Source organism: Equus asinus, chromosome 13 (assembly GCF_041296235.1).
Source record: "Equus asinus isolate D_3611 breed Donkey chromosome 13, EquAss-T2T_v2, whole genome shotgun sequence".
NCBI lineage: Eukaryota > Metazoa > Chordata > Mammalia > Perissodactyla > Equidae > Equus > Equus asinus.
Window position 1 is genome coordinate 18565494 of NC_091802.1, and position 16734 is coordinate 18582227.

At 39.2% G+C, this 16734-nt stretch overlaps 1 protein-coding gene across 2 annotated transcripts in view; it reads right to left on the bottom strand.

The window, feature by feature from the left end:
• Positions 1-2333: 2333 nt before the first annotated feature.
• EFCAB5 (EF-hand calcium binding domain 5) overlaps positions 2334-16734 on the bottom strand; it is a 135991-nt gene continuing 121590 nt past the window's right edge. For both annotated transcript variants that reach the window (XM_014827053.3, XM_070482650.1), the window contains 3 exons: positions 15623-15909; positions 15167-15263; positions 2334-2669 (listed from right to left, as the gene is read on the bottom strand). In XM_014827053.3, coding sequence (XP_014682539.3) covers positions 2476-2669; positions 15167-15263; positions 15623-15909 — 578 coding nt within the window. In that variant the 3' untranslated portion in view covers positions 2334-2475. The remainder of the gene's footprint in view (positions 2670-15166; positions 15264-15622; positions 15910-16734) is intronic.

The following is a 16734-nucleotide window of genomic DNA, read 5'->3' on the forward strand; positions in this document are numbered from 1 at the left end:
TTAGATGAATGAAAATTCCCTAAATTACCTGCAAAGGGTCTTCTGAGTCAGTGGGTTGGGGATGTCTGTGGAAGTTAAGGGCAGCTGGTTGCTTGATCATATTTAGATTAAGAGGGAATGAGAAGTCAGTCACAAGAAACCATCTATTGTATAATTCCACTTATATAAAATGTCCAGAATAGGCAAATTCATAGAGAAAGAAAGATTAGGTTGCCTAGGGCTGGGGTGGGGGAACATGGGCAGAGACTGCTAATGGGTATAGGGTTTCTTATGGGGGTGATGAACATGTTCTAAAGTTGATTGTTGTAATGGTTACACAACTCTAAATTTACTAAAAACCATTGAATCATACACATTAAGTGGGTGAATTGTATAGTGTGTGTTGTAGTTCAATAAAGCTGTTGAAAACGCCAATAGAGAGCCAGACCTGAGGGCCTAGTGGTTAAAGTTCAGTGCGCTCCACTTCAGCAGCCTGGGTTTGGTTCCCAGGCTCGGAAGCACACCACTCATCTGTCAGTAGCCATGCTGTGGCAGCGGCTCACGTAGAAGAACCAGAAGAACTTATAACTGTACACAACTATGTACTGGGCTTTGGGGGGAAAAAAGGAAGAAGAAAGGAGGAAGATGGGCAACACATGTTAGCTTAGGGTGAATCTTCCCCTGAAAAAAAAAAAGCCAATAGGAGCTTTTCTGAGATTCCAATATCATCTTGAAACCTTATGTTGTTCCTGGACAATGGAACACCATAGTTATAAAGGAAAGTGGTCTGCATGGTCTACACCATACAGTGTCATTGTTACCTATAAGCTATGGAGAAAGAGCCAATAAAAAATCCAATTAATCAAGTCTAAGCTTCTGAAGTATATGTAAATATAAGTAAATCAATGTCTATTGAGTCAAATAAGTAGATTTAAATATAAATCTATATCTAAATTATTGTCGAGTATAAAAAACATCCTCTTTGCTAAAAAAATAAGCTCCTGGTATTAAGGAATGGTATTTTACTTGAATGATGGTTAAATAAGTTCAACCAATCTGCTTTGTTGGTTGCTTAATTTTAAAGTAGTTTCCAGAAGACTGACAGCACAGTTGTTAGCCTAGTAAAGGTTGGAAAGTGTTAGTGAGATGTCTGGGGTGCTGGCAAGGGCAGTAAACCAGAAATTAGAACATATGGGTGCTAGGTCCACCCTGCCTCATACTAGCTGTTGTGACCTAGGTAACTCACTCACTCTTTGAGACTGTTTCCTCATTTATAACATGGGGATAATAATATTGAGACTGGGAGGATCAAATGAGCTAGTATGTGAAAATACTTCAAACAAGTTAAAGCATCACACAAATGTATGATATGGGTTATCATTAAGGTAGATGCCATGTAGTTAACTTAATTCCCATGATAATGGTTAAAAAGCATTCTGTAAAAATTTCCCCTCCTTGCTGCCTAAAATGCTATTTGTATTTACAGTGAACTCTTTATAAGCTTGTACTGAAGCCATTAGGATATGTGGCTATGGGTTTAATATCTTCAAGAACATTGTTCCTAGAAATGTTGTTGCAAATGCCCTGAAAAACCCTCTTCCAAATATGAAAAAGGCTTATAGGGTAAAACTGGGCATGCAATCATCCAAGAGATGAGGACTGGTAATAACACTGTCATCTTATCAGAAAAGGTTAAAAAGGGACCTCCAAACTCAAATTTATAAGATGTTTGGAACACATCACATTTTGTCAACCAAATAAAGAAAATGAAGTTTAATTTCCCAAAATTTTATTAAAAATGAACTCTGTCATCAGATATCTTATTGCAAAGATGAAATCACACAACAGAGCAGTAAAGTTTGCTGTAATAACATGCTTTAAATAACTATAAATTCTTTTTGCAGTTCTTGAACTTGAGGGATTTTTGTTATAAAAAAAGATGTTTTCTTTTTTCCATGAGTCATGGACAAACATTTTCCTACAAGAATTTTTATTCATTGAAATAACTTTTAAGTTGTGACGGTAAGTGGGGAAGAGAGGTGGGAGATGGGCAGAGGGAAGAGGTGGTGCTCATATGTCTTTGAAAAATTAGAAAAACAATTTTCAGTCCATTTCTTAAAATCTTTATTACTTAGTACTCTTTTAATGTGAAAACTGCCATTTTTTCTAAGTCTGTCTTTTCTTTACATTGTACCTTAAAAGAATTAAAATAACACTACCCAATCAACCATAATAGTTCCATGGCAGATATAAAGCTAAACCTAAAAGTAAACTGTTAAATATATTCTATAGCATACATTTGGTTATGGCTACCTTAACTGGATATTTTTTAGATCAAATTTATCCTAAGGTAGTACTTTGGGTTTTACAAAGTGCTGAGGTAAATGTCTAGGAGCAGACTATGTCTATGTAGCACTCCTTTCCAATTGAAAATATTTTACAGTTAACAAACAAAACTGAACATGACAAAAATATCCTAAATACAGTACCAATTAGTTAGCATTTCTCTGGCGAGCTTGCCCCTGGCATTTTCACGTACACATAGGAGTCAGTCTTGGAGGGCAATGGAGGTGCAATAGCACTATTTCGGTTTTTGTTTAGCTCTATGAGAGCCAAACAGATGCGTGCCCAGTGGTATAAGCATTCGATGGCGATGTTACCAAAGTTCCATACTTCGATTCGAGAATGATCTGCACCAAGAAAAAAAAGTTAATGTGGATAGGTTTGTACTTTTATTACTAAAATATAAGTTCCAGTAATACGATGAAAGTTAATGAAATATGTTTTGAGTCAAAACCATAGCAGAATCTTAAGTACGTAATTACAGGAAAATAGATAAATAAACATTGATATATTCATATAATGGAATACTACACAGCATTTAACAAAGAACTAGAGTGACACATATCATTGTGGATAAATCTCAAAAACGTATTGTTGAGCACAAAAAATAAGTTGTAGAATAATATGTTCTTTTGGATACAATTAAACAATTTAAAAACCTGCAAAATAATATTATATTGTTTATGGATTCATAAGCATGTAGTTAAAGTAAGAAATCATGCATGAAACTGGTAAACACCAAATTCTTAATAGTATTATCTCTAGGGAGGAAGAAAAGACAGTGGGATCAGGGAAGGTTAGAAAGTCTCAACTGATCCTGTAATGTTTTAATTCTTTAAAAAAGTCTGACTCGAACATGCATAATGTTAAGGTTAGATATAGAATATGGCTCCGTAATGGCTATACAGGTCAGCCTCTAACTTTTATGTTTGATATATTTCCTAATTAAAAATTATTTTTAAATATATAATCACTGCACACAATTATGTTCATTTGTCAAATTGTAAACTATTAAACTGCCATTCATAAAAGTTACTTTTTCCCAGGAGTCAATGACTAATATTCAGATAGAATGGTCCAATGGAAAGAGAATACTTTGGAGTTGAACAGACCTGGCTTCCAATCTTAGCTCTACCCCAATTATTTTTGTGACCTTGAGCAGGTTGCTTAATTGCTCTAAGCCTGTTTCTTCTTTCGTAAAACAGGGATAATACCTCAGAGTTATTATAAGGATTATTGAGAAAAGATATGCAAAAAGCTGTCACAGAGTAGTTACTCAAGAAAAATGTTAATTTCTTTCTTTCAGGTGCCTCCCACCCTCAGGTCTACGTTTTATTCATTTTTGTATCTTCTAATTATCTTATTCATTTTGTATCTTCTAATGTCTAACAGTGCCTAACCCAATAAATATTTGCTGATTTGAGTTGAACAAACCATTAAATGATACTTATCATTGAAAAAGAGCTTTTAAATATCTTCTTCTATCCAATAGCTCTTTAACAACAATGGCAATTATGTCACTCATGGATATCTATTAGAATGACAAAACAGAACCTATCTTCTATCAACATGAAGGAACAAAGATCCCTGAATTATATTTAGTCTTTCTGTGGTTTTGAAGGTATCACAAGACAAAAGGTACAGTATGGGATAGGAAAGGCACTTAAAATGTAGAAAACATTCATAAGACAATTTTTATTTGAGGCTGACTTTAGAACATGAGGGTACAATTTTCTAAAATTCCATATTAACAAACACACAGAGGCACTGTCTTTTCTCTCCATTGTAAGTGTTCAAGAAATGTTGAATTGAAACATTAAATTATGGAATAATTAAATTGGGTTTTTAAAATACTAAAAGTCTTTTCAGATTATAGCTCAGTAACATTAGTGACAATTATGAAAAAAAAACCAAAACCCAAAAACAGATGCTGGTCATGAGAGCACATTAAAAATACCTGATTCATCTCATTTTATGAGTAATACTAGGCCAATGGACATACATACTTAAAATATTGAGTATATTGTTATAATTGATCCCTTTTTGTATTAATTAGCTTCCTGGGACCTTTACAAGGTAAAGGCTGCAAAGATTACTTTATCTTAATGTTCCAATGTTATGAATCTAAATTAAATTTCACACTAGAACACTCCTAAAACCAGTCCTAACTGCTGTTCCCCACAGCTTTTATTCTGCCCTTCCCGAGTCCCCATGAAGAGCTGTTGCATTGACGCCTGCCACAGTGTTCTTATCTGACATCCAAATGAACAAACCCCTATCTGCAGCCATTATTAAGCTAGTCAACCATCTCCATGGTGATTCAAGGACACAAGGATGGGGAGCGAGGTCGCTCCTCTTCACAAGCCCCTGTTGCTTATTTCCTGTCTTATTGTTACCGGGGACATAAGCTCCGAACCTGTCTGGGCGCTGCTGTCTGTTTCCCTGCTCTTTGCAGTGAGATTGATGCGTTAACAACTGGCTCTAACAATTCCTCTAATAAAGCCTCCGTCGCTCTGTTGAGTTTCCATTAACAACGGCTGAGCGCTACTGCCCTCTTGTGGTGGATAGGTGCCAGATCTTTGCAGCTAGGCCGATGACACAGCCGGTTCCCAGAGATTTAGTAATTCTTTCAAGGAGATGTACTACTTTTCTTTCTTTTCCAACTATAAGAAATTATACTTTTTTGCTTTGCCTTGGTAAAGGTTGTAGTAAATTATTTGAAGACATCTGAGTTAAAAGAATTCCTGGGTCAACCTTTGAATCTGTTTATGAACCTACACAGAAACATTTTATGGTATTTTTTATAGGTTCTAGTCTAATCAAACTTTTAATTATATAGGGAATTCATTTTGCTGAGAACATTGGGATATTATAGGATATTTCTTTTTTTTTTTTTTTTTTTTAGATTTTTATTTTTTTCCCTTTTTTCTCCCCAAAGCCCCCCGGTACACAGTTGTATATTCTTTGTTGTGGGTCCTTCTAGTTGTGGCATGTGGGACGCTGCCTCAGCGTGGTCTGATGAGCAGTGCCATGTCCGCGCCCAGGATTCGAACCAACGAAACACTGGGCCGCCTGCAGCGGAGCTCGCGAACTTAACCACTCGGCCACGGGGCCAGCCCCTATTATAGGATATTTCTAATTAAAATTCTATTTATGGATCTATGCTTTAAGACTGGATTAAGTTAAATCCTTTGGGGATTATAGACAATTAGAAAGATGGGCAAAGCAAGAAAGAACGACGTACTTAAGCTTCGAGTCCAAAAGTTAAAGTGTAACTGCTCATTTCAACTAAAAACTAACACAGGATTGGCAGTATTTCTTTTTCTTTCTTTCTTTCTTTTTTTGAGGAAAATTAGCCCTGAGCTAACATCCACTGCCAATCCTCTTTTTGCTGAGGAAGATCAGCCCTGAGCTAACATCTGCGCCCATCTTCCTCTCTTTTTTATATGTGGGACACCTGCCACAGTATGGCTTGATGAGCAGTGGGTGTGTCCATGCCCGGGATCTGAACCGGCAGACCCCAGGCCGCCGAAGGGGAAGGTGTAAACTTAACTGCTGTGCTAGCAGGCCGGCCCTTGGAAGTGTTTCTTGAATGCTCCTCTCCTTATCATTACTTCTCTTAGTTTTGGTTCTTTTATTTCTGTTGTTTCACATGCCCTATGTCACCCCTTAACATTATTGCCACATGCAATGAGCTGAAGGTCTATGCAACATTATATACTTAAAAAGGTATGTGTGTGCAAATTTCAATCAGTTTTTATGTAGGCAGGAGAACTCAGATTTGCCATGGCAGTCAGGCATTTAATGTCATTGTTAATTTAATAAGGTCCCAAAGGTATTGTAGAGTGTTTGCGTCCAGCTTGTCAGGAAAGAATCAGTATTAAATGGGAGGTAAAAACACAGTCTTTTTTTGAGTTATCAAAGCTTAGGTGGAAGTTTCTTCCAGGATCAACACTGAGTTCTTGTAGGTATATTAGTTTCATTCCCATTGTAAGCATAATTTCTGTAGAATATCACATTGTATTGGCTTTTTTCATGGTGTAGCTACAAATTAAATTATGTGCAAATTGAAATCAATGCAATTTATCTTTATAAAAATTCATACTTTACTACAGTGGCTTCCAAACTCTTTGATTGTGTACCTCTGTCAGTAACAAATGTTGAGCATGATCCCAATAATGTAGATTTATTTATAAATTATTTATTTCAAAACACTTTTAAACAAAAACCAGAAATTAGACATTGATGGGATAAAATCATTACAAACAAAAGCCCTACGATCTTTTTCTTGTACACCAATGGTACGGGCATCAATTGTTTGCTCCTTTCTGCTTGGAGCTTAGTCTGGGAAGCCTAGAGGGCTCTCAGTATTCAGCAGACACACTCTTACTTTCCCTGTTTTCATTCTGATACTCTTCTTCTCAACTGTGTCTGATGTCCCCCAGTCCAGAGACTTTCTATGCTGCTGTCTCTGAGGAATAAATTTCTAGGGTTGAAAAGGGGAAGTTGTCCAGTTGTTTGTAGAGAAGAAGAGATACAGAGACCAAAACACTAAAACAGAAAGAAAAGAGAAACAAGAAGGAGAAGACAGCTTAAAAAAATAATTATCAATATCCTAAGAGAGATAAGACATTGCATTCAGGAAACATGAATAAGATGTTGTAGAATTCAAATGTTTAGAGAACAGCAACAACAAAAAAGCTCTTAGACAAAACATGCACAAACAAAAATCCAATAGAATTAGAAGGTTGAGAGAATGTCTCAGAGAGTGAAACAAAAAAGACACAAGGATGGTAAATAGATGAGAAAATATGGGGATTTTGGAGACTGAATCTAGGAGATCCAATAATTGAATAATATGAGTTCCACAGAGGGAACACAGAAAAGGGAGGGCAGGGCCACCACCAACCTCTAGGGCACCTTTGTGTAAATGAGAAAAAGACACCTACTACCATGGATAAATGCCCTCTGTGAGTGCACGGCCTGGTGAGCAGAAAAAAAAGTGTAAAGAAGGAGATGGCCCTCCTCTAAGCAGACGTAGCCTTAAGCTAAACTACACAGTTTAGTGAGTGGAATCCTGGTCAGACTTCAGCCCCTACCCAGCAGGCCACCTTTGTGGACTGCACAAATTGCACAGCCATGAGTAGCAACCTTGACGCCATGGAGAAAATCATCAAGGACTTAAGGACTCGAGTTTCACAACTGAAAAGGCCCAGTGAGCGTTCAGATCAATGGATGAAAATAGACCCATATCAAGGCACATCATTATGAAATTTCACAATCTTGGGGATAGAGGGGTGATTCTACAGCTTCTGGAGAGAAACAAAACAAAAAAACCCAAAAAAGTCACACACACAATCAGAAATCAGAAAGGCTTCAGATTTCTTCTCAACAGAAATCTTGGAAATTTTCAAGTTTCTTTTGACAATGGAGCCATTTCCTCAAGAAGTTAAACATAGAGTTTCCATATGACCCAGCATAGTCCCAAGAGAACTGACACAAAACATTCACACAAAAACTTGTAAACAAATGTTCACAGCAGCATTATTGACAATAGCCAAAAAGTGGAAACACCCTACATGTCCATCAACTGAGAAACAGATAAATAAAATGTGGTATATCCATATAATAGAATATTATTCAGCCATAAAAAATGAATGAAGTAGTGATACATGTTAGAACATAGACGAACCTTGAAACATTATGCTAAGTGAAAGAAGACAGATACAAAAGGCTACCTATTGTATGATTCCATTTATAAGAAATGTCCAGAATAGGCAAATCTATAGAGACAGAAAGTGTATTAGTGGTTGCCAGGTGCTGGGGTGGGGAAGGGCGAAAGAGAGTGACTGCTAATGGGTACTGGGTTTCTTTTTGAAGTGATGAAAATGTGCTAAAATTAGATAGAGGTGATGGTTGTACAACCCAGTGAATATACTAAAAACCACTAAATGGTACACTTTAAAATGGTGAAATTTGGGGCTGGCCCCATGGCTGAGTGGTTAAGATCGCGCACTCCACTTTGGTGGCCCAGGGTTTTGCTGGTCTAGATCCTGGGTGTGGACATGGCACTGCTCATCAAGCCATGCTGAGGTGGCATCCCACATGCCACAACTAGAAGGACCCACAACTAAAAATATACAACTATGTACCAGGAGGCTTTGGGGAAAAAAAGGAAAAAGAATCATAAAATAAATAAAATAGAATAAAATGGTGAAATTTGTGGCATGTGAATTATATCTCAATTTCTGAAAAAAGACAATGGGGCGATGTCTTCAAAATTATACTCCCTGGTAAGCTATAAATCAAATTTGAGAGTTGAATAAAAACATTTTCAGACATGAAAGGTCTTGAAAATTTACCATTCAGGTACTGTTTCTCAGAAAACTACTGGAGATACACTACCTCCAGTAAAACATGGGAGTAGACCAAGAAAGAATGAACCCAGAGAATGGCAAAGTAAATTCCTATGATAGTGGCAAAATGAATTTCAGAAAGGCAGCTGTGTAGTAGATCTGGGCCAGGGGAATAACCCTAGATAAAAAGGAAATTAAGATCTCTAGATGGATGGCTTCAAGAAAAAATGAAATTGGAATTGAAAAAGTTACCTGATAGAACTGACATTTTTGTAAATTATACGGAGAGACAAATGGAAGGGGTGGGGATTATCAAGAAGTACAAAGAAAACGAAACAATTTTTTAAAAATAAAAGGCAATTATTTACTTCGGGAAAAACAAAAAGTAAAAAAGGAGCAATCAAATTGTCCTACGATGCTCAGCTGTGGATAATATTTGCATAGGCAAAATCATGTAAACATTGTATTTTGATTTAACCCCAAATCCTAATATAATTACATTGGAGGATAAGGTAAGAGAATGGTGGTGTAACAGAACCAGACTTTCACCTATAATGAGGAAATCACTTGTGAAGGTTTAAAATTGATTAATCGAAAGTTAGCAATATTGCATGATATTAGAAATATAGAAATGTGCAAATACCAGAAGAAACAGTCAAAAGAGTCAAAAAGAATTGCCTTTGGTGAGGGCAACCTGGGAGAGTGAGATGAGACAAGAGGGATGGGCTAGTGACTCTTCTTTTGTTAGAAGCCTTTTAGTTCTTTTGACCTCTTAAAGTACTTTAATAAAAAATATAATTTTTATAATCCTTTGGGATAAAAGATTGTTTTAACATCCACTGAAATGAAAAAAAATATGAGTGTCAAGGAAACTTGAAAAATACTTTTGCCTTAAATATAAAAATGTTCTCACTGGGGGCCAGCACCATGGCCGAGTGGTTAAGTTCGTGTGCTTTGCTGCATCAGCCCAGGGTTTCATCGGTTCGGATCCTGGGTGCAGACTTAGAAGTGCTCATCAAGCCATGCTGAGGCGGCATCCCACATGCCACAACTACAAGGACCCACAACTAAAAATATACAACTGTGTACTGGGGGCTTTGTGGAGAAGAAGGAAAAATAAAATCTTTAAAAGAAAAAATGTTCTCACTAAACTGATTTGTAACAGCCTTTATCAGTTATCAAAGCAGCAGTGATGTTACCTAGACAAATAAAACCATTTTAGTTATTCTCTTAATTCAATAACTACTGTTGGGAAACTTTAAAATTTAAAATAAAAAATGAAGCTGGCCTGGTGGCATAGTGGTTAAGTTTGCATGCTCCACTTCTGCAGCCTGGAGTTCGTGGGTTAGGATCCTGGGCACGGACCTACACATCACTCATCAAGCCATGCTGAGGCGGCATCCCACATACAAAACAGAGCAAGATGGGCACAGATGTTAGCTCAGGGACAATCTTCCTCACCAAAAAAAAAAAAAAAAAAAGTGATAAAGGAAAGAAAGACTTGCTGAGTTGTTTTTTCTTTCTTTCTCTTTCTCTTTCTTTCTTTCTTTCTCTCTCTCTTTCTCTCTCTCTCTCTCTCTCTCTTTCTTTCTTTCTTTCTCCTTCCCTCCCTTTCTTCTTTCCTTCCTTCCTTCCCTCCCTCCCTCTCTCTCTCTTTCTTTCTTTCTTTTTCCCTCCGGGATGACTTCGACTGAAAATGGAAGAGGTCAGCATGCATGGGAAATGAATCAAGCATCCAGGCTCCAGGTCCTTTCCAAACCCCAAAATAGTCTCCCGAAGAGCGTGTGAGTGAGTACTTGTCCAATATCTTAACTAAAAGGGCCCTTTAAGAGGTTCTTGCCAGGACAAAGGGAATCTGTTCTAAAACCCAACGGATGTTTCCTCCTCTAGAGCCTCAAATCGGTGAGCCACTCATAAATGACACACTCTAGGCTCCCTGTTGAACCAGGTCTAACTGATAGCAGCTCTTTTCCTACAAGTAGGAGCCAACGAGTCCCAGAAATGACCACCGCCCAAGAAGACTAGATGCAAAAAGGTGGTAGAGAACTGTAACTGAATCTAAGCCAATGGCAGTATACAGAGGGTCCAAATTAGTAGGACAAAACAATGTTCTTGGTGTCTTGTCCATTTCACTCTGACTCCTCTAAAAGAACCAGGCACATCCTCACGGTTGCAGATTCAGTTCTATGCCGTATTCACATTTGTTATTTCTGGATGGTTGGTAGAATCTTGTGAAAGGTTCCTGTCTGATCTTCAGCTGTGTAGTGTTGGAATGGAGAGGGATGGAGACAGAACTCGCTTGAGCCACGATGGCAGTGGCAGTAGCATTTAGGGAAAGATCTCCAATCTTGAGGACAAGAGTTAATCATGGCTGTGAGTCCAGCAGTCCTTTCTCCTGAAGGCTGGGCATCTCCTCTCCCTCCATGGTCATCCACAGAGGATCATGATGGTGTTTTATTGAGGAAGCTGGTGAGTTTCTTTGTAGAGAGTGACAGCACTGAGGCTCTGGCTGCTTTGGCAGAGGAGGAGCCCTGGGGCTCTTGCAGGAAAAGTGGAGGGCCTGGGGAACTCCTGCTGAGACTAGTGTCTGTGGACATATAGACCCTTGGATTTAAGCGTGGGGAGGAAGTATGGCCAATTGGAAGAAATACAGGTTCTACATAGCAAAGTGATTCTGGTCACACTTGCGGTAGGAGACAGCTTTTCCTGCCTCTCGATCTGATAACAGTTTCTAGTAGACAACATCTGTCCAAAGCCCCTGGCAGGGGAACTTGGGAAGGTATGGAGCACCCTAGAAAAAGACCAGGTGAGGCTGGCTGTAGAGGTCCAAAGTAGAGTAGGAAGAACAGATCCTTGAGAAGGTGGTCTGGTCATGAGTCTTCAAGGAGAAGAAGCCAACTACTGGGAGTACTTTAGGTAGAGTGACAGAGGGTTGCAGGCTATTGATGTGCTATTGCAGGCACAGCTGTCTGGGAGTGGTCACTGGAGTCATTCGGTCCCCCATAGGGAAGTATGTCAGCAAGGTTCACATGCAATGGCACAGCCTTGGGAAGCCCAGCCTGCTGAACAAAGCTGCCCAATGCTCCTTCACAGATGACTGCCTCAATCTAATAGTGGGACACAACTGCCTGGAATTCCACCAGAATACAAAATATCCCTTTCTAGAAATGCAAATCAAAACCACAATGAGATAGCATATCACATCTGTTAGAATGACTATTGTCAAACAGACAAGAAATAACAAGCGTTGGCAAGGCTGTGGAGAAAAAAGAACACTTGTGCACTGTTGGTGGGAATGTAAATTGGTATAACCATTATGGAAAACAGTATGGAGGTTCCTCAAAACGTAGAAATAGAACTACCATATGATCCAGCAATTCTGCTTCTGGGTATATATCTAAAGGAAGTGAAATCACTATCTTGAAGAGATATCAGCACCCCCATGTTCATTGTAGCATTATTTATGATAGCCCAGACAAGGAAACAACCTAAATATCCATCTATAGATGAATAGATAAAGAAAATGTGACATATATATATACACAATGGAGCATTATTCAGCCATAAAAAAGAAGGAAATCTTACCATTTGCAATAACATGGATGGAGCTTGAGGGCATTATACTAAGTGAAATAAGTCAGACAGAGAAAGACAAATACTGTCTGATCTCACTTTTATGTGGAATCTAAAAAAACTGAACTCACAGAAACAGAGAACAGATTGGTGGTCACCAGAGGTGAGGATTGCGGGATGGGGAAATTAGGTGAGGGTGATTAAAAGGTACAAACTTCCAGTTATAAGATAAATGAAGTTTGGGAGTGTAATGTACAGCCTTGTCACTATAGTTAACAATATTGTGTTGTATATTTGAAAGTTGCAAAGAGAGTAGACCTTAAAAGTTCTCATCACAAGAAAAAAAGTTAGTAACTATGTGAGGTGATGGATGTTAACTAAACCTATTGTACTGATCATTTCACTATATATACATACATCAAATCACTATGTTGTAACACCTTAAACTAATATAATGTTTTATGTCATTATCTCAATAAAACTGGGAAAAAAATAAAGCATACCTTTTCTAAACACACACACAAAAATACGCTTCTCTAGAACTAGAATGAAGTGAGGTGAGAGTTGACAGCAGAAGCCCAAGAAAGTGTAGGCAAATCACCAGCCGTAATTCCATCTTCCAGGCAAAAGCATTAGTTTGGAAGGCTTGGTGGGTTAGGAGCTATGCTAACAGTCCCTCCTCATTCTGAGCAGAACCTACAGATATTGTTGGTGGCATTTCATACAGGGTGAGGTCATTGAGTAAGAGCCTTAATACTGCTAGAAGGCTCAGATAAACTTTGAGCAACAGATTTCCATGCCAGAAGACTTCTCTCTTTTTGGCACAAACAGAAAGGTAATCCAAAGAGTTCCCCATCCTTTCCCCAATTTGGGAGCTTAGAATTTCCTGAAACAATTGCATCTGAAAGAGAGAGGGTTGGTATCTGGGTGGCCTACGAACTTTCTTGATTGCTGCAGAGACTGTGATAATGCTCAAGGCTTGGTGGTAGTGGCAGGGGAGCCTAGGGACTATTGGCTTCTGACTGAATCCAGCTCTGTTAACTGCAGTTGGAATTCCTGCCACCTGAGGACACTGTTGGAAAAGAGAAAGTGGTGGGGAGCATTGGCGATCAAGGCTGCTCAGGAATCAGCTAGCACGGTTCAAAGTAGGGGCAAGCAGAGGAAACAGAAATTTGCATGTTTTCTGAAACAAAGGAGCTTTACATGGCAAGAGGAGGAAGCTCTGATAAGGCAAATCAGAGGTGGAGCCTGAAGAGATTCTCTTGAAGCATTGGTGCAATGCCACAGAAGATGCCTTTGTCTGGGGATGGGCTTGTTAAGGGCTGAGAGCCAATTCCTGAACACAGCTACAAGGTAGAGAGTGGAGGAGCATGCTCCTCAACCACAGCTCCTGTCTGACAGAGGGACTGGTGAGGGCCTGAGTCCTTGCCCAAGAAGGGGAGCATCAGTCTCAGAGGACACAAGTGACCTTAGCAGCAGGGTCTGGCTCTAGGCCAAGGGATTGGCAGGTTGGGTGGGGACCAAAGTGGATAGGGGCTCAGGGAGAATGTCAACTAGACAAACTAGTCACAAATGGAGGAGGGGTGCTAGGGCTCATGGTAAGGACTAAATCTACTCCAGAGGGAAGATCAGCAACTAGGCACTGAGATAGAAAACATTTCTTCTGGATTTTTTAAGTTCTCAGTGAACAGTGAACACGTATAGGCCAAGTATATACAAGTGTGTAGTGAACAAGTATTCATTTTTGTTGTTGCTGTTTCCCTTGAATAGCACCTAGAAGAAGTGATCCCTATAACACCTATGAATCCAGAGGCTCTTGTGAGTCAGCCCAGAGCTATGAGGCTCCAGTAGAATCCATTCCAAATAGAACTCCTAATCTTTACATCACTCATAGTCCACGTTAACTCATGTTAACTTTTATTTGAATCTCAGGCTCTCTCCTATTCTCTAGGACTCCCAAACTTAGGGGAGTATCTCACCTTCCTAGGCCAGATATCTCTCTCTCATCCATCTACCCTGGCTCACTGCTACCTGCTTCCCCTGTGCGACATGCTTTCGCTGCCACAGACACCGTGAGGAGCGTGGTTGTCTTCCTCTGGGTTGCCTTTGCCTTCCTCTTGTCCTGGGAGTCTCTCTGGTTCTGAGCCTCTCAGCTTGATATATGTATCACTGGAGTCCAGATACCCTTCTGACTTGGTCCAGAGTCTCCATGGAGAGTAGGAGGGGGGAGGGGAGGGGCAGGTTTAGTGAGCAACTTCTACAGAGCTATTTTCCTGATTAATGATTAGTTTTTCATGAGAAACAAAAGAGAAACAAACTTTAAATTTATTCCTCACTGTTCCATTCACATAAATGACCTGAGGTCTCTGATGGGGTAATACACATCCATGGGGGAATGAGTGCTTGTATATTTTACTCTTGTATGTGGCCGATTCTCTGTGGCCAAAGAGCTCATCGCCTTCTTCAGCCTGGGAGCCTCGCTGCTCTCAATTCCTGCTGATTGCCCTCCTCCAAAAACTCTACATTACTAGTCTATAAAGACTCATGAGCTCTTATTTTCTTGAGTTCTTCATTGAAACCAAAGATAATAAAGCCTTTTTGCTAAATATACTTGTTTCCTATCTTCACCGCAACCCTTATTCACTTTTGTTTTTTAATAAATAAAGCAAATGTAGTCAATAACTTGGAGATAGATGTGCTTCTGAATTCTCATATGTGTGGTATAGACAGTCATTCCAGAATGCAGTGGATTATAGACAGTGTCCTTCCTTTTAGGAGACTATAATCAGAACTATTTTTTTTGCTAAAAAATGAATTTATTAGCCACTTGCTTCATTCTAATAAAAACATCTGGATTACAACTGTGTTTTATTGCTGTTAGTATAGATTTAGATCATAATTCAGTGGAAATTTACCTCTGATATATTCATCAATGAGCTGTAAATTAACTTTCACATGCTTAGCAGTTGGATCAAAGGCACAGACATTCTCCACTAAGTATCTGTTAACATACTGTAAACAAAGAACAGAAGTTATGGGAGCACCAGCACGTGGAAGTAGAGTACCAAACTCATCAGTTTACGTAATTCCATTGGTACAAATTTTAAAACAAGCAAAACCAATCCAAGGCGTTAGAAGTCAGGATTCTGGTCAGCCTCAGGGTGAGTATGTGTGTGTGTGTGTGTGTGTGGGGGGGGGGTGATGGGAGAGGGTACAAAGGGGGGCTTTTGGGATGCCACTAATGTTCTGTTTCTTGATCTAGAGTCTAGTTACAAATGTTCATTGTGTAAAAATTCTTACACTTGTATGCTTATGACCTAAACTTGTGTGAGTTATTCTTCAATAAAAAGAGTACTTTAAAAAAAACTTACCAGTTTACACTTATCCCAATTTTCTAAGTCACCTGATGATTCCAACTCTGGATGAAAGAATAAGATAACCGCTATTAGGATGTCATGTACTAATTTTGCATTGGCTTCTAATTCCTGGGATTTGCTGTCCGGTGGAGATTTCGACTCTCTTGGAGGATTATAATCATAGAGCAAGAGAGATACAAAGTCCATGGAGGTAAGCAGTTGGAGGCTTTCTTGCAGCTCTTTCAGCATGATTCGGAAGAAGAGAACTCCTGCTCGCTGGACTTCTCCTGCATGTTCAATCTCTGGAATAACAGAATGACATCCCACATTGTTGTTCAGTACACATATTACTTTTTTTTTTTTGGCGAGGAAGATTAGCTCTGAGGTAACATTTGTTGCCAATCTTCCTCTTTTTGCTTGAGGAAGATTGTCGCTGAGCTAACATTTGTGCCAATCTTCCTCCACTTTGTATGTGGGACACTGCTGCAGCATGGGTTGAGGAGCAGTGTGTAGGTCTGCTCCCAGGATCTGAACCAGCGAACCCTGGGCCCTGAAGTGGAGTGTGCAAACTTAACTACTATGCCACTGGGTTGGCCCCCACACATTACTTTTTCATATCCCATGGTTTTAAACAATGTTAGTTCCTCTAGTCATGAAATCAAAAGGCAGAAATAGAATTACACCTGGTGAAGCTCACAGAAAGAGGCTTTGAGGAAAGGTGAAAACTTGGGTTTTGGAGTCAGACCTCAGTTTGAAAATCTACTCTCCCCCTTATAGTTCTGTTGTCTCTCTGAAGCTCCTTTTCCTTTTCTGTGAGAATGGGGCTGATCCCTACTTCCCTGGTGAGCTGTGGGAGTTAAATGAGATGATATAAGTAAAAGCGCTTAGCCTCAGGCCTTACACATAGTGGACGTTCAAAAGACATACATTTTCTTCTTTCTTTTTCTCCTTATCCCACCTGTGTAATAGCTAGAAAATGTTCAGCTTAACCGCACACAGTGTTACTCTTCTAATTCTATTCACTCCATTCCAGGTAGCCAAAGGTTTCTATGCTTCCTTCTTCCCTGCCTTCTGCCCACACTGGTTTTGTGCTAAGAGTAGCCTAGGGGATGTGAAATCACAAGGAT